General features: G+C 31.7%; 3 protein-coding genes across 5 annotated transcripts in view; 1 reads left to right on the top strand and 2 right to left on the bottom strand.

Annotated features, from left to right (window-relative positions):
* Positions 1-7,591: 7,591 nt before the first annotated feature.
* Positions 7,592-12,078, bottom strand: LOC119828689. Its single transcript, XM_038350929.1, has 10 exons — positions 12,056-12,078; positions 11,204-11,723; positions 10,927-11,129; positions 10,651-10,827; positions 10,047-10,180; positions 9,634-9,755; positions 8,703-8,976; positions 8,388-8,541; positions 8,160-8,244; positions 7,592-7,777 (listed from the first exon to the last, which is right to left on the bottom strand). The coding sequence occupies exons 1-10, from the start codon at positions 12,076-12,078 to the stop codon at positions 7,628-7,630; spliced, it is 1,842 nt and encodes a 613-aa protein (XP_038206857.1). The 3' UTR covers positions 7,592-7,627.
* Positions 12,079-12,771: 693 nt separating this feature from the next.
* LOC119828580 (protein preli-like) lies at positions 12,772-19,819 on the top strand. Of its 2 annotated transcripts, none has more exons than XM_038350784.1 (6): positions 12,772-12,985; positions 13,353-13,523; positions 13,871-13,978; positions 16,414-16,519; positions 17,673-17,822; positions 18,136-19,819. In XM_038350784.1, the coding sequence occupies exons 2-6, from the start codon at positions 13,432-13,434 to the stop codon at positions 18,286-18,288; spliced, it is 609 nt and encodes a 202-aa protein (XP_038206712.1). In that variant the 5' UTR covers positions 12,772-12,985; positions 13,353-13,431; the 3' UTR covers positions 18,289-19,819. The 2 variants fall into 2 exon arrangements, with proteins under 2 accessions (XP_038206712.1, XP_038206713.1); XM_038350785.1 differs by lacking the exon at positions 12,772-12,985 and adding an exon at positions 13,076-13,225.
* A 1,937-nt stretch (positions 19,820-21,756) lies between these two features.
* LOC119828464 (probable methyltransferase-like protein 15 homolog) overlaps positions 21,757-23,448 on the bottom strand; it is a 3,996-nt gene continuing 2,304 nt past the window's right edge. The window contains exons 1-3 of one of the 2 annotated variants that reach the window (XM_038350620.1): positions 23,234-23,410; positions 22,878-23,143; positions 21,757-22,812 (exon numbers count right to left, since the gene is read on the bottom strand). In XM_038350620.1, coding sequence (XP_038206548.1) covers positions 21,806-22,812; positions 22,878-23,143; positions 23,234-23,304 — 1,344 coding nt within the window. In that variant the 5' untranslated portion in view covers positions 23,305-23,410 and the 3' untranslated portion in view covers positions 21,757-21,805. Of the gene's footprint in view, positions 22,813-22,877; positions 23,144-23,233; positions 23,411-23,448 lie in introns of those variants that run through there. The other variant, XM_038350621.1, reaches the window with a different exon arrangement.

Genomic DNA, 23,448 nt, shown 5'->3' with positions numbered 1-23,448 from the left:
TAATAATTATAATTCATTACATTGAACGTTTTATCCCCTCCTCACAAAATTGCTAAGTCACTGTTTGTAATCATTTTAAATAGTACTACGGGTTTTCATATCAATGGGTGTGCTTCGATAGCGGGATATATATCATAATAAATTGAAATTGACAAAACATATTATCATAAAGTCCTATTACGTAGTAATGTGATTTAAAGAAATCTGATTAAAATACACTGAAATATTATATGTCGAGGGAATGATGCGGGAAGGTTTTGAATATAGGGCACCAGCATTTTATAAAAGTTCTCAATATTAGCTAATAGCTTGCTATTAATTGATGAGCAGGGACAAGTCGCAAGGTCGAAAGTCGAAAAGTCGCATTATGTAGTTGTCGTTTCATCCACGTCGTATACTATGTTTTATAGCTGAAAATATTTTTGTTTAATTCGAATCAGTAGTTCCTGAGATAAGCGCATTTAAATAAACAAACTTCAGTTTCATGTTTTTAGCATTGATGTAGTTCGACGGATGTTTTCTCCAATAACATGTGGTTACACTACACTACTACACAATACCGAGTCTATAATTTTCTATATAAATAAAGTTGAATCGCCAAACGTTACTCGAGAACGGCTCTACCAATTCGGTAATTTTTTTTAACCTTTCCGTTACGGAAAGAAAATGACAAGGAAAATAATAAAAAACATCACGTTTCTTCTAACTCTATTTGGGAAATGGCTATATGGATAAAAAGGGCAGAAGAACGCTTGCTAGGGCAGCTAGTCATATTATGCAATATATATTATTTCTATATTCGATTTATTCATTCTATTATATATTAACCCGACGTTTCGAACACTTTACAGCTCGCTACCACGTATTAAATAAATCGCGTTTAAAATCCCGTAAAAAGTCTTTACTTTCTAAATGTATAATACTCGCGTAAAATCAAACACAAGAAAATACAATATATCTTATTATTATCAGTATTTCTTGCAAATATAAAAGGAAAGTTTCAATATAATGTCTGTTGTATACTTTCAGATTTTTATTAAATAATTTGAAATGCAGCGTCTTTTGTACGTTTTTAATTAGGTAAAAAATGAAGCCTAGGGTAATGGCTCTTTATGCAATATAACAAATGTGCCAAAAAATTACAAGTACGATCTATTTACACCGTTTCTTGAAGTGCCAAAAATATGATAAATAAATACAAGGGAACACTATACCACTTAGAATCTCGACCATTAATACTGATATTCTACCATAAAGTCGTGAAATGGTAATAAGATTGGAAAGATTTTAATATAGCATTGCTATTTTGCGTATTAATTTTTTTGCATACCAACACAATTATGTCCTTGCTATGGTTTTATGCTTCATGTAGGTTTTTTAAGTTTTTTTTTAAAGAAGAAAGAGAAAAAAAGGGGACATTAAAGGTAAAAAAAGGGAAGGACTAGGAAACAGTAGCAATTACATGCTAGCATATATGCATATATTACAGGATGATCTCTCGTGGGGGTGTGTTACCTTCCGCGGTGCGATCTGGCCTAATTCGTGCCGAAGCGTACTACCATGAATTGATATACCCGCATTATAGTTATAAAAAACGTATAATGTCAATATGAGTATGCGTAACTCATATAAGTACGCAGAAGAATACATGAGAGTGTTAATATTTGACATATATAAGAGGAAAAGACGCCTCTTCTCTCCTTCTTGCCTGTAGAAACCTGCCTATAAAAACTTATCATAATATTCACCGGCTACGGTAGGGAGATTTTTTACATATTATGCCTAATGAACATGACGGTTATAACTTGAAATATTCTTCCTTGTAGACCAACCAACTAAAGTAATGAAGTGTCTACACAGTGGAATGTATAAAGTTATTCGTTTAAGCGGTTATCGCTCTGAGCGTAGTAAAAGAATTTTACATGGTATCGCGTTTTGTTATGTAGCATGAACCGTTCGCATGTCGCTGTGTATATATTGTTTTATTATATATTACAGTAGCTTTGTGCCTGCGTGATTTATAGCCATAGTGATCACATTGTGATGTATTTGTTATTTTGTGTGCTTCTGTTTTGTTATAACTCGTTGAACGAAGTTACGGTTCGACGGTAGACGTAAGAAACTATTTGTTGTCTTTGTGTATATAAAAGGGAATAAATAAATAAGTACAGGGTAAAGTGTTATAATTGCTCATATAATTTTTGCGCATGTGCGGAATTCCGTGCGGATCCAACATTAGTAATTATGGTTATCCAAAGGCTTCGAAGTGATACTGTTTGACAATTAGAACTCGGTTTTACATGAATTGAAAGTACGAAATATTAGATCGAACTAATTGTTGGTATCAGAATAGTTGCCATATAAATTTCACGTCTCAAATTAAGAATTACGTAGGTGTGTAGAAATGTTTTATACTTCTACTTTCAAAATTTTATAACGTCAATGACGAGAGAATCTAATAAAAGCATGCCATGTGGTTTTAAAATATAAAGTTAACTGTCTTAAAGATCTTATAGAGATTATAATATTGTTACTAAGTATATTGTAAGTTTTACTGTGCGAGGAATAATGAGTAAACAGGATTTAATATTCTTAGAAAAATGCATCGATACAAAACATGCGGTTTTTATAATGATGTAACAGTACGATTCATTACTTTCAAATTAATTTTGAATCAGCATATTAAATACACCTTAATAGTTAATTAAGCGTAATATTTACATTGAAATATACAGAAATATATTAGCAACACGAATATTGCAATTATTAGACGATTTAAGAAATAAGTGGGTAGTTATTTATTAAAAAGTTTCTTTTTTCAATTAATTTAATAGCAGTCACTTTACCAAAAGATATATAAACAGATTATAGCTAGATAGAACAGCTGATGACGATAATAATTTATTATAACCGTAGAGCGTAGTTGGTTCTAAGTACCTTGTTTAAAGTAATAATTAATATTCGATTTCATCGAATCAATGTTACCATAATTTATTAATTTTAATTAAGAGACATGTTTTATTTGGTGTTACGTTTTTAAATATTTTTATCAGTAGTGTCAGTTTTTTTAGATTAGAGATAAAAATAGGATTATTAATAACTAAAAATGCAATTAATATTTTCATGTGTTATATTTATAGAGCAGTTATATTGTTAGAAAAAGAAAACACAATAATTATATTGAAAATGTTACAAAAATGTGTGATACATGATGTGTCTTGTCGTTGTAGGTTATATTATAATACTCTAATTAAAATTTCTAATGTAAATTTTCGCCATTTATTGTTATTTTTTAATTAAATAGTTTAAAACGAATGCATGGTTTCATTGCTTTGATCCTGTCCCCTCATAACCGGTTTTGGCGGGAGAACATAAAATTGGCGGGAAAGTTTTTTTATTTGGAGGGTTAAAGCAATGAACGTGTGCTCAGTCAGCCGTCTTGAGGCAATCTGTGGTCAGTGGTCATGGCGACGAAGCCTTTCGAGTTAATTGTGACGCATGCACATCTAATTCAGCTTATCGATTGTAGATATTTTAATCTATAGTATAACCTATAAATAAAATTTCAGCGCATGAATGTGTTGCATGTTTGGTGTTTTTTTTTTTTTGCTTTCATTTATTTACATTTTAATGGTTGTAAAATAATGATTAAACATTAATTTATACGGTCTGATCGTATACCTCATTGTTTTAGTAAATCGTATCCAAAAAATAAAATTATATTCATTGATATGGCATGTGAAATATAATGGTGAATTTACGTTTATATTGGATATTGCCTCAAATATACAGCTCTACGACACGAACATTCACATTTCAAGTCTAGTTTTTAAGGCGACCTTGACATAACCTCAAGTTTAACCTTCAAGTTGTCAACGGTTTGTTTAATTATGTCATTTCTAATGATTGGAATTAACCGTTTTTAACTGTGGTAGTCGAGCTCGTCAATTTTTAAAAAAACTAGGAATATTCAGGTTGCGTATAAATGGGGATGTTTATTAATGAAAAATCCATGGGTCGTTCAACTTAATAATTAATGATTGAGATTAACCGTTTTTAGCTTTGGTAGTCGAGCTCGCTTCGTGTGCCTTCGTGAACCTTCTTCTTTCAACCACAGAGATCGGCGTCAATTAGTAGCCTGAGAATGCTACTGTGTTAGTACTGTGAGTGGGGTAGCCGGAGGCCGATATTCTTTCCCTGCCCAGTCCTCTATTTCTTTCCCTCATTAATCCTCTCATTTTTAGTTTATCTTTTAATACTCTTATCAATTATATATACATTATATTTGAGTTGAATCAATATTTTACACCATTGGAAGGATTATTATACTTATTATATTCCATAACTTATGAAAGAAATATGACTTTTCTGCGACTATTGATGCATATACGTTAACGTATGAGAGTTGTTAATTTTAATAATAAACATTTTTTGATAGCTAAACCTAAACAGTCCGTTTCGAATATTATCCGAATAGTATAACCACTGAGCCACTGGACAACTCTGGATAACACTGATTGCGCAACCAACATTAACAACAATACGATATATAATTGCATATATTTTAAAGACCAAAAAAGTAAAATAAAAAAATCCTGTCGAGAAGATTGTCTCCGTGGGTTACGGGTTAGTTTTTTGCATAAAACGATTAGTAATTAAACATTCGTTCGCATGCGTTCCAGCGCTGATAGAGAGCAACGCGGGCGCGGACGAGCGCGACGACACGACGAGCCGATTCTCGCGCGTGCTCAAGCAGCTCATGCAGGAGAACATACCGGGCCTGCCGCCCGGCGGCGGCCTGGCCGCCAAGTGAGTACACGCCTTTATCGCCTTTCTGCGTATTTATATTAGGCGTAAAATCAGCTAAAATTTAATTCAATATCAGTGTAATATTTTCGGGACTAAATATATTCAGAAATGCATACAATACTTATCCATCAATATGCAATTTGTGGTTTATTGTAATGACACATTACTGTTTCGTTTTTATTAAAGGGTGTAATAATAGTAAATTAATATTACGATTGAATGCATTACAGGCAAGGCTTATTGGACAAAATCTACAGGGAGTTCTACCCGGAGCACCCCGACAGCTCGGAGACGTTCGACTGCCAGGCGGACATCGCCGAGTCGCTCGGGTCCAACTAGACCCCATTCTCTTAGCCAGCTACCCGCATTTTGTTGAAATTCTACTTTCTCCTTTTTTCATGTGCATATTTCGCGGGATCCTCATTAAAATTAGGTAAGAATTCACATCACTCCCTTTTGACATGAATAAATTCAAATTTATATTGGTACTAATACTAAACTAAAATGTAAAAGCCACTTTTAAATTACATTAAACAATACGTTTTATGTGTAAATTGATGTATCGTGTAAGTTTTAAACTGCCTATAAAAACAGAATTCTATTTAAAATTTGTGTGTTTTTATTTTATTGTAGAATTTTAACTCAATGTTGGTACACGGTTAAATAACTGTAGTGTGACATCCTTGGGAAATAACCACCGAACAACACGCGGTTATAGCATTTCAAATTTAAATTGTGTGTTAATTGGTCACTGTGGCTATGGCGACATTGCATTCGTTCAAAATTTTAATATTGGCAACACTCGTTATTGTACATAGAGAATATCTCTTTTTTTTTGTGAATGCAAAATTGCTTGTATACGGTAACTTCGGCTAGTCGATTGTTGCTTTGTAAAAATCCCTGCTCGATCAAGCTTACGGAAATTTGTTATGGCAACCCCGAACGATGGACTTAGCTGAAGATATCTAAGTATGTATGTAATCTTAATACTCTATAATCTATGCTGTGGATAGGTTCATAGGTGACGTTTAATTTGCGAGCTGTCAAAATCAGCCTCTCCACGGCAATGTTACAAAGAAAATGGTTTAAATTCGTCAAGTGTGTGGCACAAACTTAGTTTCCTTCAGAAAACTATATCCTAGATATAAATAATATTTTTTTTGTATGACAGCACACGGGTTTTGTTCAATTTGGCGGCGTTTTTTTTTTTCATTTTGTAGTTTAGTTACTTGTTAAAGTATTGACTTTGTTCATAAATGTCATAATACTAGATGTAATATAGATATTCAAGTAAAGTACAGAATATAAAAATCTAAATATATATGATAAAATGGTCGTCAAAATCTTATATATGGGATTTGTTAACTATGAATTTACTCATTTTTTTTTTACCATAAAAATTTCCGTACTATTATTATTAATAAAATTCTATGTGGAAACAAATCGATAATGTGTGAAAACATTCGTGGCGTTTTACTTAGCTTTTTCAATGTTTTATACAAGTTTCTGACAAAAATTTTTATACATTATAATTATCATGCGCAAATCTGTACATAACCTATAAAACTGCATAGTCAAATCCAAATGTTTCGTATAGATATATAATAATTTAGCTTAATAAAACTGGGAATTGGAGCGCACTGTTATTTTATTTAACTTCTTACAGTTGCTTAAAATCTCTAAGTCATTGTCTACGGTTTTGGTGTTAACAGCTTTGTACTTAGAAATTACATTTTAAGGTATACAACCATATCAAATGTGACTAAAGTTTTGGATTGAAATTATTCTATGAGCAGTTTATTGTTGGTTTTAAACCGTTTCCGAACTGTAGATAACTCCCTTAGTTGTATTTCCACTTGCGTGTAAATAAAAATATACTTTTGTACCTGCTCCAGCGGCACATTAGAGTCTAAAATGTGAATTAGGGAAATATGTCTATTGTATATGTACAGCTATTTCTATTCTTATTTCTAAATGTAGATGCTTGTTAACATAGATTAAATTTATGCTTATAGCTAAATTATTTCTGGATTTCAATACAATTTTTTACATAGTGACAACAGGTCACTATAAATAAATCGCGAATTGAATCCAATAAAATTCTGTTCATCTTGATTTTTAGGGACAAGCATTTTGCTCTTTTTGGAAGTAAGAATGTTATAGTCTGTACAGTATCATGGGATTGTTATTAAATTTTAGTATATCTTAATGTACCTTGCAAAATTTTTAATGTTTATAATTTGAAAATCCCAAGTAAATTTATCTGAAGTGGATTAATATTCGTTCGTCTGGCAACATTGTTTTATACTCTGTGGTCTTACGTGCATTGAGTTGTTTATAGTTTTAACACTTTTTGTATTAGACCAAATATTTCGGGCAGAGGGTTTTGTTTTATTTTTGTCCAACCGAAACGTTAGCGGTAGTTTGTCTGATTGTTTTTTAATATTATTTCGCTTTCTGACGAAAGTCGATGAGTGTGTCTCGTTATATCTAGTAGACGCTTGAACAATAAATAAATACCTGTACGTACCTTTTCATGGCTTTTTATTTCTCATTCTCATCTCATTTACTTCAATGCTTAGATCGTGGTTATAAAAAAAAATCACACAGTAATAGCTCTGTCGTAAAGAAACATGTTTTTTTATTGCCGAACATCAGCTACATAGAAAATTTAGCAATTTTTGTTTGAGCAACATAATAAATTTATTAAATTTATGTTAATCGTAGGATACGTATTCAATAACGGGATGCATGTCAAAGATTTTAATTGTAACTATATAAATAATTTATTTCACAAACAAAATAAAGAATATTCACTCTAAACATTATAATTTTCTAAATATCTAATAAACTCTTGTTTGGCGACATATGAGTTGTAGTGGAACCATTGGCCAGCGTCGTCGGATTCTTCCGGTTTCCTATGTTTCACTTGCTGCTCCTTCCATTTCTTGCTCAATTTAACAGCTTCCTGTAAAAAAAGGGGTTTCTTGTCTCACTTCAATGCTTATTAAAGACGACTTTATAAAATTTCTTTTCTAGAAAGTTAAGGACGTGCTCCCAAAACAGATAGGTGTTGAAGCGCACCCATATATTTCGCTAACGTTTTCGTAAGAAGTTTCTGTGTAATGCGTGTAGCTTGATAATAATGTACAAAATAATCCTTATTATCACACGTTAAAACTCACGCGTATCAGCAAAATGTGTGAAAATTAGATAATTTATATTTATTTTTTTTAGTTTATTTGTAACATTTTTGTATATTTTGTAAATAAGTCTTCCCTGTGTTTTTGAAAATATAATATGTAATTATATGCTTATCTAGGGTATTTAAAAAAAAGATACAAACTCACTTCTTTTCGTTTTCTATAAATCGCTTCTCTGTACTCGTAGGCGCTTTGTTTTTCCTTTTGTATGTCAGCTGGTGTTCTTCTATATCTAAATAAGAAGAGTAAAAAAAATATTATAGTATACCTTTTTAATAATTTAATTAACATAGGTGGTTTTACATATTTAATAGTTACACTCTGGTGTAATCTACCCTACAAGATAATTTATACGACAACAATTGTGTATCTTACTTATGGTACAATATTTTATGCGCAAGATAATGAATCGGCTTCTTCGGTTGTGCCTTAGCTACATCCAGCAGAGCATCTGGAAGAATATGCCCGAAATTCTCCCACAGATAATTTACAGTTTCTGTGTCTAACTTTCCTAAAAGGAGAGTGTGTTCTTTAAATTTGTATTGTAATTAATTAATTATTACAGTTATTTCAACAAAATACCCTAGTTAAATCACGAGAGTAAAGGGAAATAAAATCGGTCAAACTGTTTCAGACGAGTTATATCATGTTATTGAAATGAGAACTTGGCAAATTAAATGTGTATTTCAGTCCAGTTACAAGAGCGTGAAGTATTTTTACTTTTTGTATCGACAGGTTTACATGGAGGCAACATCTCGACATCAAACGGATCTTTTATTTGCATCTTACAATCCTTGTTTACTCGTTCAGAGTGACCGCAGTCCTGCGTCACTTTGACTCTAACGTCACTGTCAAGTTTATAAAGACTACTACACGGAGCGATTTGATACAATTGCTCGCCATCTTTGATTACATAGCGCCCAAATGTGTCATAGAAGTATAGATCATTTTCGTGCTTCTGAAACTGTCAAAAAGAGGATCATAATAATATGGTAGAAAAGTATATTATTTATTAAACTTTGCAATGCAAATCATGAAGAGGGTGAACTGTTTAAGCGATCATGTATGAAGCGATCGTTGATGTTGTCTATACTATACAAAAATATAAAAGCGAGGAATCGACTATTTTGGGATACACTTTTCTAAAACGCGGCGATATTCATCGCCGTTCTTGCATCCCTTAACCGTTACTATCTATACTACATACTATTGAGTAACGTCAACAACGCTAGATAATGTCTTTAATTCGGCTACCAAATAATGGAGAGTTGACCTTAAAGCACATCTACTGTGAGATGGGCATGCGTTTGCACTATCAAACATTTTTTTATACTGGATCATAAAGTTTGGTCACTTGTGTTAACTGCATATTCGTATAAAATGTATTTTTGTCAGTCATCACAAAATGAAAAGACCGGCCGCAAAAATCTACTTGTGCTTTTTGGAAATATATTAGACGACTACGTCGACTTTTGATTATAATCAAGTATAACCTGTCTATATGCATTAGAACTGTGTACGGGTACCTACACTTAAAAACGTAGTATAAAATGTATCTACAGGGTGATTTGACTGCGTGAATGATTGAGTGAATTGGACAATACCAAGAGCTTACGTCGACAAACTCTCCTTTGCAATCGACGTGGTATATGTTAAGCCCAAAGTTGTACATGTAAACTTGGTGCCCATATTCATCTATGTAGTACGTACCAATTCTATCTTTGTAAAACTTCCTGTCTGGTCCTGAAAAGAAATTGATTAGTAGCAGAGAATGTTTTAAAATTTGTTTAATTCCATGAATAATTCATATTTTATACTCTATTTTTTATTGAAGGTGCTCCTATGGGTAATGGGTAATTCGTGTTACATAATTCTGACCGGTTTTATTAGTTATTCTAAATTTAAAAAAAAAAAATAAAGATAAAGTACCTACCTACTAAAATACTCATGAAAGCTTACAATAAAACTTTTTTCCTTCGTAAAATTTAATTATTATTAATTACCCTAAGAGTATTATAATAATACGGTCATTACCTTTTAACGTAAAGAATGTAAAAAGCGCTTTCGCAGCATTCAATTTTAATATATGTAAGCGTTCCACTTTCTGTTTGGCGCTATCATCAAGAACAAGTGTCGATTCATATTCCTTCTCCGGATTCTCTAGAACTCTTTAAAATGGATATTTTATAAGCCTCTAGATGTAATGATATATTTGGACGAGTAGTCATATTATTATGAAAACGTTAACATAAACCATCAGTATATCCAATACTGATGATGTTTATGATACCGAAGGTAGAGCTTTTTTGGAGAATAGAGCCTTATTTAAATCCAGACAAGGTTAAGTAGGTGCACATGTGCACGAATTGGGCCGGCTCGCATCGGTGATACTTCACACCACACCCTCACAGAAGACCGGCGTGAAATAGCAGCATGCATCTCGTTCGGGACTCGGAGGTCCATATACTTTTCCTTACCCTTCCCAGACCTTTCCAATTTATAGTCGGCAATCTATTTGTAGAGGTGTATGGTCGATTGTAGACCTGCAATCGACCATGCTCTGCAAATGTTCATGGGCGTCCTTTGCCGACGATGACATAAAAAGAGGTATATAGTAAATAGTATAATAATGGCATACTCTAGAAACATTTTCTCATCTACCGTCAATACGTCTTTCTCTTCTTTCAATTTCATCATGGTTTTGTAGATAATGTTAAACTCGTGAACTCTTTCCCGCCAATAGTTGACTTCTTCTTTTAAACGTTCCGTGGGCACGTGTTTTGAGTCCTCAATTTTATCTTTTATGATCGATATACTGCGTTGAACCTATAAGAGTTTTAATAACAGCTACAGCTACAAATTTTATTTACTGGTTCCTATGTTGAAAAAGCAAAAATAGGAAAAGCTATTATACAAAGAAGAAATCAAAATAATCACTTCAGCAATATCGAATGAAGAACGAATGTCTTGTCTAAATATCGTCAAATGCTCTTTATTTTTGTCATAGAGCTGATGAAGCAGACTGCTCAGACTTGCGTTGCATTCTTCTTGGATGCTAAATAGGTTGGATTGCATCCGTTTGTGAATTTCTTCCAAACTTACGCGTATCTTGTTGATCTAGACATAGATTTTTAGAAATTTTATGAATAATGTTTAATCATAACGATATGACGTGTATGTGTAATACTTACATTCATAGCTAACAATAACGTAATATATTCATACGTAAAAGCAAAGAGACTATTTTTATGTTTGAGGGATATAGGAAAGTGCTCTTTTGCAAAATTATCTACTTTTTCGGGAGTGTCTAATTTTTTTATGATCTCCCGTGTAATGTATAACTCTCCCATGAAACGGTGATATATTTTTTCTATTTCTTCATATATATTTTTTTCTGTAGGTGTTTCGATAGGGAGAAAATGTTTACCGAAGTCTACTTGTTGAGCTTGGTGAAATTTAATAGTTCTTTCTATAATTTCGAGAAGTTCATGTTTAGTAGCATTATGACTTAGCCGATCTGCTTCTATGATAGCTTGGTTCATAATATCACTCCAGTGAATAAGAAAAATATTGACAATTTTTTTTATGTCACCATAATATGTATAATATGATCCATCTGTATATTCCACTTCAAGAAGAAGCTTTACGTAGTGAATGAATACGGGATCTTTGTCATTATTTAATATGAAATGGTTCAAATTGAGTGTCCATCTTCGTAATTTTTGTAAATAATCTTTGTAATTATTCATTGAGTTGTATAATAAAATTAAAATGTAATTGTTAATATTACATTTAATGTAAAGAGCTATCACTTGATATCAGTGTGAGTAGATTGATGAAGTTTATGTAACATTTCGATTTTTATTTAGAAGTGTCAATTGAAGAAAAAAGGAATAGGATCTATAACTACCTACAGCTATGATCTTTTGAAAATATAAATTTGTCACCTATTTTTTGGGTTGTTATTGGAATAATTAAATTAAAGATACGTTTAATTTCTTTCATTTTATTGTTCAGAGTTTAACTCCACTCAATGGCTCTACCCTCTAGGCTCTATCAACTCCATCGATCTTCGATCAATAAGGCGAGAAGTGATACAAAATTAACTGTGCCTTAGGAAATATTATAGAGGGTACAAGTAAGGAAAGATACTATAAGGGGGATTAGATAAAAAAGTGTCCTCTTGTAAATAGCAATTATTGTTCGAGCACTAACCGCGCTAATGTAGGAAATGAATAAGATATGAACTTAGCAGTTATAAACAGCTGTAAAAATTAAATTTTCATCACGCGATTGCCTAAATGAATATTAAATTATATAATAATAATACGTTCGTTACAATTCAATTTTTTTTTTTATAATTTTGGTATTACTTAATATTATTTTCTTTATACTATTGACACATAGTTGGGGTACTTAAAATACTGTATAATTATATTCCATATTCAATTTTGTCTGCATATTGAGATGTTACTCCTTAGAACAATTTTAGAGAATTGGAAATTAATTTTAGAGAGTAAAAGCCTTCAAAATATTATCTAATTCCCATAAAAGAGTGCTATTTTAGAGCTGTGTTATAGCCCTTATTATTTTTTTCAAATGAACTAAGTCGATTTAACCATTAAGTAAATTACCCTTTGCAATGTTATGTCTATATTAAAACTTTATTTTAATTATGAAGTTTTATTATGACATGATTTAGACACAGCATGACATTGACGTCGATACTGATATTTTACTTTGTACTCTGTTTCGTAATGTTTTCAACTTCAGTCTGGAAATATCTGTGGTAGTACTTTATCAAAATTTTATCAAAAACACCTGAAAATAATATGGATAACCAAATTACTTCGCTAGTTTATTGAGTGAATAACTCATCGATCATAGCTGATAAAGTCTTAAAAATAATTTCTATGCTTTTACATGATATATATGCATAAACGTGCTCGTGATTATATTTTTCCGGCAAACAGGTAAAATATGAAATCTATAATATTTTTAGTTTATTACGCTTCTTAATTAAATTATCATCTTAACTTTAGCTATCTATCACATGGCCGTAATAAACTACATGTGCATAATTCATAAATATTAATCTTGTATAACCATGCAGCTGTAGCCAATGTTTTTAAATTTAATTATTATATTGCTTGTATCGGAAGTTGAAGTACGTGACTTTAGTCAGAGAGATTAATGGTTTAAACTATTCTAAGGTACGCATTGAAGTTTTCATTTGACCTACTTAGTTTTTGTGTTTATGTAACGTGATACGATACGGTGTGATTATAGTTATATGATATTGATTTCTGTGTTTGATTGTTGTATGTTCGTGTTCTATAGGTTCGCGCGTGAAGTATGGCACACTAAGGTCATTCTTTGTTTACAATCTCCATTCCGGTAAAAGTGATAAATCATAAACATGGCAAGATATTTCGAGAATACTACTGTGTTTAATTTTAGTTGGGACCAAGTAGCACGTGGATACTGGAGGAGGTATCCGAATCCACAAAGGTATGATATTATTTTTCTAATTAGTGAGTTAAATGTTTATGTTTAACCTTGTAGCATAATCACAATTGAATCTTTAATTTAATGGTGTATTTGTATAAATGTTGATAAAAGGTCCCAATGGTTTTATTGCATATATTTTTGGTAAAGGTCATCACTAATATTTAAGATCAGAATTATGAAGAAATCTAAAAAACTTTTAATGAATGAGTATCTCTTTTATTTTTAGGTAAATTAGGTGTGTCATATAAGGCTTGAACACAAGTTATAAATATATTGATAGTATCATAATAATACAATATGAAGGATGTTTACTTATCGTATATTTATAATTTTTCATTTTTTTTTAGCACTCATGTGCTATCTGAGGATACATGGAGCAGATGTGTGAAGGATGGGTGTTTATATACAAAAAGACTGCTGACTAAAACAAATAGAGTACCAAAATGGGGAGAAAGGTGAGTTGTTTGCTAAACAAAAGTCAACCCAGATACATACCATTTATAACTAATAAGCTATTATGGATGGAACGATTTCTTGTATATATACGTCACACACTGGAATACATATAATCTTTGTATAAATCATAATAAAAATGGAGGGAAAATGTCCAATAGAATTATAGTTATGATTGGTAGATGTTTGTTTATGTGCTATCAAGACATGAAATTGATAAGAATGTGATATTATAATCTTAATCTTTATTGATTCATACAATTTTGCATTATTTTCGATAATTATAAAAATTCATGTTAATAAATGCATGTTACTGTTACCTTAAATTTGTAATGTTTCAAGCCTACTAGATTGAAAGTATTCATTCATGCTGTATAAAAAGTATACACAAAATTATGTGTATCTGCATGATTTTCCACAACTTATAAAATATCCTATGATTTTAGGTTTTTAGAATTTCAGTTGATGTTATCTAATATCTATATAATAAAAAGATGATGTCATAGTTTAAATTTGTGGACGTTAAAAAAAGAAAATACATTGCTTTATTGTTATATCCTACACAATATTTTTTTTTTGCTTGCATGAGATTTATTTTTTAAATTAAATATATCTATTGGTAGCTCCTAACACAAAGTGATCATGGACATCTCCAACTGCAAATGAATTGAATTCGGTCCAGTACTCAGTAGTTTCTGTGATTAATGCATTCAAACAAACAATCTCTTTATATTATTACTAGCGCCCGCAGTTTCCTATATGTTATTCTAGTTGTTCATCTATCCATTCCAGTTCAGTATTTTTTGCGTGAAAGAGCAACAAACACACATCCTTACAAACTTTCGCATTTAAAATATTTTTATTATATTGCTACTAGTAGGAAGTAGGATAAGTATAGCTAGAAAATGCATGTATCTGAATTTTTCCATAATATATTCTTTGAAACCTTGAAGAACCAAGCTCTTAACAAGATTGAATAGTTTAAAGTGAGGTCACATGCAAGGTTCACATTCATTCAACATTACTGTGTCTATTCTTTTGTTTATGTATTAGATGTTAAATGAAGAATGTATCAATTATAATAATAGACATTAATTGCTTGAAAAACTTGTGTTAATGATAATTTAAGCAACTCCTAAAATTTTACAGTATTTATGTTTTACTAGTGGACCGCCTCGGCTTCGCCTTGTGGTACATATATAGCTTATAGCTTTCTTCAATAAATGGGTTATCTAACACTGAATTTTTTTCAAAATTGACCAGTTGTTTCTGAGATTAGTGTGTTCAAACAAATAAACTCTTCAGCTTTATAATAATAGCATAAATTAAAAAAAGGTAGGGTGTAGGTTTGATAAAAAGAACATATTAATATTAAATTATAAAAGTAAAGTAATGGTAGGGTTCAGGGGTAGCCGAAAGACTAGCCGCTGTTTGGGTGAAATGTCGGATTCTAATTCTGCAGTGTGATATTTTTTTCACTTTTTTTATTATATTCTCATTCATTAATAAACCATTTGAATGCTATAAAATAAAAAATAATAATTTGCCGATTTTCCGATTTACACCAATTTAATCATATTCTATTTATAATCATGTTTGCAGCACTGTTTATAATCATTGGTATGATGAGATACCGTAAGTTATTTCATTTTTATCTTAATCTTCAGTATATTAACATCAAAATAGGAGATATCTTTGATAAGTGTGATTGCGTCACATTTTAGGAGCCTTGAAAAAAGTATCCGTTTAACATTGGCCGTGACACAAGTTCTTAATAATTTGTTTATTTACAGATATGACTGTAATAAGATCATATTGTTATCATATTATTGATCATATTGTGTTATAAATATACTGAAACTAATGTGTTCATCATCAAATTCACTCAGTACTTTGAAATTGGTTCAATTATGACTGAAAAAAAACCTTCAAACTCAAACTCAAACATTTATTTATTCAATAAGAATCCTACACTGATTCTTATAGAAGCACTCATGAATTGTCATTTTACACAGTTTTAACATTTACCACCACAAGAAGAGCTGGCAAGAAACGCTGTAGTTGCTCTTTTAAAATAATATCAATGCTTCAATAGTTGAATATTATATTTATTTATAATTTGTATTTGAGAAAAAAAATCATAATCCGTGTGGTTATTTAACGATACAGAAAAATGTCAAAGCAAAGACTTCACAAAGTTAATTTGGTCCCCATACAAAACATTTAGGTTCTTTTTAACCCCAGGTCACTCGCTTGCATGTAAACATTGTTGCAGCTTACGAATGTTTACTTACACTTGCGTTTGCGTATACGCGCGCATGTAAGTGAATGGTATTACATAAATACTTTTTTAGTGCTTATTAACTAAATATTATCAATTGATAACTTTGCTAAAGCAATTACTAATAAATTGATGTTTTTTTTGTATGATTTACAGATTCTTCAATGCAAAATCAGTCAAAATTATAGAAGAGAGTGTTGTGGACCCTGAAAAGAAAGTACTGATCACATACACTAGGAATTTAGGTTACACTAAAGTTATGGTAAGAATATTTCTTTTTTAGATTTGTGTTAACTCAATTAGTTTTTGATACAAACACACATATAAAAGGAACTCAAACAAAGTACTAAAATAAATCTAAAGCAATAGACAATATCCATCTATATGCATGTAGTATATTACAACTGACTCATCATTATTATCCTAGGCTCTGCATTTATCGGCGCCATTTAATTAAATATCTGAATGTTATTCAACCGTGTCGTTAGCATCGTCTAATAAAGAGCCTAGCGTATTAACGAAACGGCCGATTTAACGACTCTGTCACGAGGAATTTATTGACATTTGATTTCTAATAATTGTTATGTATAATAAGATATTTTATTTGAAATGCATGTTCAATTAATAGTAAAATAATAATCACATTATAGCACTAAAATTATATATGTGAGTCTGTATTTTTTGATGTTTGTCCGTCAATCACGCTTAAACTACTGAACGGATTTTGATGAAATTTGGTATGCAGACTGGGTGTGGGCTGACTTGGGTGATGGGATAAATTATCCTGATAAAATGATCCCTTGGGATAAAACAGAAAACTTGATATCCGGGTGGAGCCGGGACGATCATCTGGTAATAAATAAATAAATAAAATAACGAACGAACAAATAAATCAATAATTAAAAAGACGTGTGGTACTCTGAGACTACAGCGGCAATGCTATTGCATAGCATTTTTTATCAACTTATGTAATTATATTTATCTATTTAATTTTTTTGTGTAGTATTTTTGTACTTTGTTATTCTTTGATATTATTTAAATATTTTGAGCGTTGTGACGATGAGCGATAGATGGCAAAACTAAAAAGTATCACCGATTTGCCGCTCGGAGTGGGGTGGAGTGGGTGTTAGGTTGTATTCGTTACGGAATTTTTGGATTCGGTCTCCACGCTCAAGGCCCGCGATAGATATATATACTACCCACTACATAGTATAAAACAAAGTTGCTTTCTCTGTCCCTATGTCCCTATGTATGCTTAAATCTTTAAAACTACGCAACGGATTTTGATGGGGTTCTTTTTATTAGATAGAGTGATTGAAGAAGGTTTATGTGTATAATAACATCTATTAAACTACTCCGACTTTAACGCCTGCGAAACCGCGGGCAAAGGCTAGTAATAAATAAAACATTTGCAGAGTGTGGTGGAGCGGGTGGAGTACCGGCCGGCGGGCCCCTCGCAGACCGTGTGCGTGCGCTCGGCGTGGGTCGACTCGCAGGTGTTCGGCTTCTCGCGGGCCATACGCGCCTTCGGCGTCGACCGGTTTAGGAAGAACGCGTCGCAGATGGTGAGTTTTTTTTGCTGAATTTTCTCATCCTCAATCCGTACATAGTGATGAGCAAGCGAGCCGCTGGTGATCCGTCGTTTTGGAAGTGTTTGGGGAGGCCTATGTCCAACAGTGGACGAATCATTACATAGTATAAAACAAAGTCGCTTTCTCTTTCCCAATGTATGCTTAAGTCTTTAAAACTACGCAACGGATTTTGATGGGGTTCTTTTTTAATAGATAGACTAATTCAAGAGGAAGGTATATATTATGTATAATAACATCTATTGAAAAAGGTAAAAGTGAAATTAAACACACCGTTCCTTCCACCCAGGTGAACGGCTTCAACTTCGTCCTCCACAACATGTTCCCCCGCCAGGCCGCCGCTCACACCGTCTCGCACACGCTCAAGGAGATGCGCGAGGCGGCCGCCGCGGCCACCGACCGCGCCAAGGCGAACGTTCTCTCCTCCGTCAACAGGACGTAGGGGGAGTAGATGGGCCCCGCGGCCTATATACTGTTTTGTCCTTGTAAATGTAACAGTTCCGCTTCTATTGCACGTTCGGATGGGTTGGATTTGCTCCAAAAGTCTTAAAGCCTGGAGCCTTCTGGAATCTTTTTGAGTTGAGGAGCCAATCCAACCAGGCTGTAAGCCAAAACAGACATCCAGGTATACAGGCTAAAGTCTTGAAGTCTTGGAGTTAATCCAACCGGATCTGTTAGCCAAAACAGATATTCAGATAGGTTTAAAGGCCCAGGTAGACCTCAAGTACAGTTACTATTTAGGCCAGTTGATTTGACTAAAGGTGGTAAAGGTCTGGTAATAATTAAGCTTACATCAAATTAACTATTGTACAGTTTACTTAATGTAGAATTTCTAATTTTTGCTTTGGATTGCTAATTGTTTAAAATATCAAGGCCCGTGATGCCTGGTTGGTTAAAGCAGTAACAGTAATATAAGCATATGCATATTTTGGTCACCTTAAATATCCCTCTATGTTATATGCAGGTCATTAGGGGGATTTTAAGAGTCTTTTTAATGAGAACATATAGAAATCTTATTCCGCAACATTGATGCAATATTTTGATCTAAGTATACATGATTCTACAAGGAAGAAAAGTGAGAGATCTTCTCCCGATTAGTAAAACAATAATAATATATTCATGGCGCTTAATGGTGTTTAAATATAATAAACTATATTTTATGATAATTATTATTTTTTTTTTGGAATGGAGGAAGTTAGTGCAAAAAATTGCATATGTTGTAAATTTGTATATTAAATACCATTTAATACCAGATTAATATTTATGGGCTAAAATTGTATGCAATTTGGGAATCATTGCTGTATGTATAAAAACATTAATTGTACATAAAAAGAAATATTCTTAATCATATTTATATGAAAAATAAATTAATCCCTAAATTTATAGAGACATATTATTCTATAGCTTATCAAGTATGAAATCCGTTTAAATATATATAAAAGAGGACTATTGAAGTGGTTAGATTTTAATATGTATTATTAATATTATATGCAAAATATTTTTGCAAAATGATTGAAAAACTTCACTCTCTTCGTACTCACAGAGAATGCATTTAGTATGTATAAAGGTAAATAAAATGTGAACAAATGGATGTAATTTCGTCATAAAATCGATCGAAGAATGCATAGTTGTTTTAAACGAACGAATATTGTATCAAGAGAATGTATTTTTACCATAAATATGTATTATAATGAATATATGTGACATTATCAAGGAAAATGGCTTTGTGGTGTAAATTTTAGAGAAAATCTTATAAATACATAAGAAGTAACTAGAAAAAGGATTTTTTTTTTCTTAATAAATGTTACATATATTTTTTCTTTGCATTTTATTTTATGTTGATGAACGAAATTATGTTGACCTATTTTTTTTATAAGGCAATATTAAAATATGCTTGTACAGTTTGTAAGTTATTGACACCTTTTCATAGTTATAGAGGCTTATTCAGTTTCTGGTTATAGTAAAAAATAAAATAGGTATCCAACTCAAAATAATGAGGTTATTCTCATGTCTGTGGTTTATTAGAAAGATATAGAGAGAAATACATTCAAACTCACAAATACTCTATGATTTACTTAAAAAGGTGTCTTATACTTTTTTTGACGATCATAAGCTACTGCCATTTTAAAACGTCAGTATGAAGCTACGCGTACCTATATACAATGATATTACGTAAATTCTCTCAGTAGTATTACTCCGTGTCCTCTCTCGCTCTAACACAAACCTTTAGATATGTTAGAACGAGACGTTGTCATTACTAGCACTTAGATTCTATTACTAAACCTATTAGATTTGACCACTTACTCAATTGTTATTATTCTAGTTATTATACATTTGAAGTGATTTACTGTACTCAAATATTCCTAGCGTAATATCATTAGCAACCACATTCCGGCGGTGGTACAGTCGGCAACGAAAATTAGTATTAAAAATGTATTATTTTTATAAATTTTAATATCTAGCCATACTTGTTATCATGCATACTTAAATGTGGCAAGTGTTTTAAAGGAAATGTATCGATGATCGTTGCTGTCTGTATAATTGTGCTTCGTTTAAATGTCAGTATAAAAATTTGTTATTAAATAAATGTATACATAATATAAAATGAAAAAGTGAATTTTGTCTATGGATGTATATTATTTGTTTCTTTAGGGACCGAGTGTTACATAAGAAAGGCTAATGTAAAACGATATTTTTTTAGTTTAAGATTAGAAATAACTCTAAAAACAATAATGAAAGAAAAATGTTATTTTAATCAATAGGAATATAGGATTCAAATTGTATCGTATTTTTGTTCTCTGGAGCAAAATAGTAACTAATTAATAATTCAGATTAAAAATAAGAAGATAAATTAATAATAGTTACCAACGCTACAGTGCAATATAGCAAGAAATAAAATTTCAAAATCATGTTTTTGTTTTATTTGGGGGCCGAAGAATTAATAATTGAATATAAATAGATTGATGTACGAATATATATTGAGAAATTATTAAATAATAGAAACATTGTGAAAAGGCGGGATGTGAGCCTGCGTTATTCGCCGAACCTCCAGCCTTCCTCTTTGTAAAGCATTTGAAATTTTGAACATCAAAAAACTAAAAATAAAGTAATATATATTGTTATAATTAAAATATTAAGACCCATGTTTCAACTATCATCCCTGAAAGATATCAGCGCATAAATATGAAAACACATTCAATTTTAAAACAAAAATGACACATATTCACAAAAAAAAACTTCATATTGAGTTAAAAAAATAAAAATACGAAATTTCAAACACATTATCATTGAACTATAAAATATTGTTTAAAAAATAAAAATACGAAATTTCAAACACATTATCATTGAACTATAAAATATTGTTTAAACATAGACAAGTGAGCCAATTTCATTGTAATTTTTCAACAACAATTTTTAAAACAGACGGAAAGTTAAGGCCATGGACAATTGTATCATCACTGTCCATGTCGATTTCCAATCTAACACTTGGCTCAGAGCGGACATTATATTGTTGCATAATATTATAAACAAATAGTGATCAGCGCCCTCTTTTATGCAACTAGTGAAAGCTTACAGTGTAATTGAATTCCGGTACAATGTTATTTCAAGTATTTATGTATTGTTATCTACAAATTTACAAAGCTCCTAGCTTAAATCATTATATGTGATCAAATAAAAAAATATGTGTAGGTCTCATATCCAATTTTTCCATATATCTGGGTGTACATTATAGACTTTATAGCAAAAATATGTATAAATAATGCAAACATATTTCAAAATCTACTAATGAGTTATCACTACACACACACTACTTTTGTGTTATTTTTAATTTTCAACTAGCTCTTTTCAGATATTACTCATTATATACTATATTAAAATATCAGAGGAGTTTATTAAATAAAATACAATGCAATATTTCAACATTTACTATGCTATTATCTACAAGAAAAAACACTATATTACTTGATTTTTATTGCAGCTCTCAATCTAGCACTCCTGCTCCTTGGATTCCTTTCCACTTCCTCCTCAGTTGGAACATCTACATGTTTATTTAATGCCTTCCATGGGGTATCAAGGAAATTATTTATTGTCTCTTGATCCTGAACAAGCAGGGGGTTCAAGTACCGCAATGGCACTGGGTTAGCTGTTTCGTTAATAGTATTACCCGCTATATGCCGCTTGACAATTGTGTCTTCGAGGGAATGAAAGCAGATGGTTATAAGTCGCCCATTCAGTTTCAAATAATACTTAGCTAGTACCATGCCATAGTTCAGCTCATTGAGCTCATTATTCACAAATATTCGTAAAGCTTGGAAGACCTTAGTGGCATTAGATTGCGGGCGTTGGAGCTTATCCAATCTGAATTCATTAGGACAGCAGGAGTCTACAATATCTACTAATTCGTGAGTTGTGTCTATGGTTTTGATCATGTATCTAGCTTGGATTATAGTTTGAGCGATTTTTGCCGCTTTCTTTTCTTCACCATATATTTTGAATATTTTGTATAGTTCATTCTCATTGGCTGTAGCTAGTACCTCTCTGGCAGTTATTTGATTTGGATCTCGTCCTGCATCCATCCTCATATCTAAGAGTCCATTTTTGCTAATAGAGAATCCTCTTTCTCTGTTATCTAATTGCATTGACGAACATCCAAAATCAAATAATATGCCATCTACTGATGATTGCTTGATACCATTCTCTTTCAATAGCTGGGGAAGCTCACTAAACTTACCTAGAAGTGGCACTACTCTATTTGGATACTTTTCAGCTAGTTTTTGGGCTCTTTCATATGCATTGGGATCTCTGTCTAATGTGATCAATTTGCAATTAGCAGATTTTAAAATTTTTGTGGAGTGACCTCCCGCTCCAAATGTCATATCAATATAAACTTCATTGTCTGCTGGTTTTAGGTATTTAATAACTTCATCTAGCATTACAGGGGTGTGATCTTTATGTGGACGTGTTTGTGTAGAAAATTTACATTTATAAACAGCCCATTGTAGACATTGAAATCTTCGTATCATTTTGAATCTTTTTTAAAAATTTTCTGGAAAAATCCTTTATTTTCCTCCTTTAAGTACTCTAGCACTTCATTAGATAAAACCAGATTACACTCTTCCGAGTTAAGTCCGGTCGCCGAACTGTGCCTTGCTCTCTTGTATTTGTTTTTGTAGTAATTATCTGCTAATTTGTTTAAAGACTTGTATTGTCTGGTGCAAGCTTCCGAATCTAAAACCTGGTTGTTGGGCGACTCGAACGCTATTTTAACTTTATCGCGTATAAGTTTACCGAGGTCTCTGAAACAGTGCATTTTGTTAATTAATAACCTAATATTCATAAACATAAATACCTTACCTAGTAATATGATGAAATATATTAGAACTAACCTTTCACCCTTAGAAGTGTCTAAAGGCCACTTTGCTATTAACCTGGTAAATCTTTTATACTGTGTTGTCATCGCTATATGTTTAACATATTTTATTGTATATGGAAAACTGCGTTAATTTTGTGCACAATCGAAAAATTTAGCTCAATACAATTAGGTTAAAATGACAAATATGTCATATGTCAATCAACTTTTAAAATGTCAATAATTTGATAT

The sequence above is a fragment of the Zerene cesonia genome, chromosome 8, assembly GCF_012273895.1.
Source record: "Zerene cesonia ecotype Mississippi chromosome 8, Zerene_cesonia_1.1, whole genome shotgun sequence".
NCBI classification, from domain to species: Eukaryota; Metazoa; Arthropoda; class Insecta; order Lepidoptera; family Pieridae; genus Zerene; species Zerene cesonia.
Note: the sequence above shows the minus strand (reverse complement) of the source record. Positions and strands in the feature narration are given on the sequence as shown.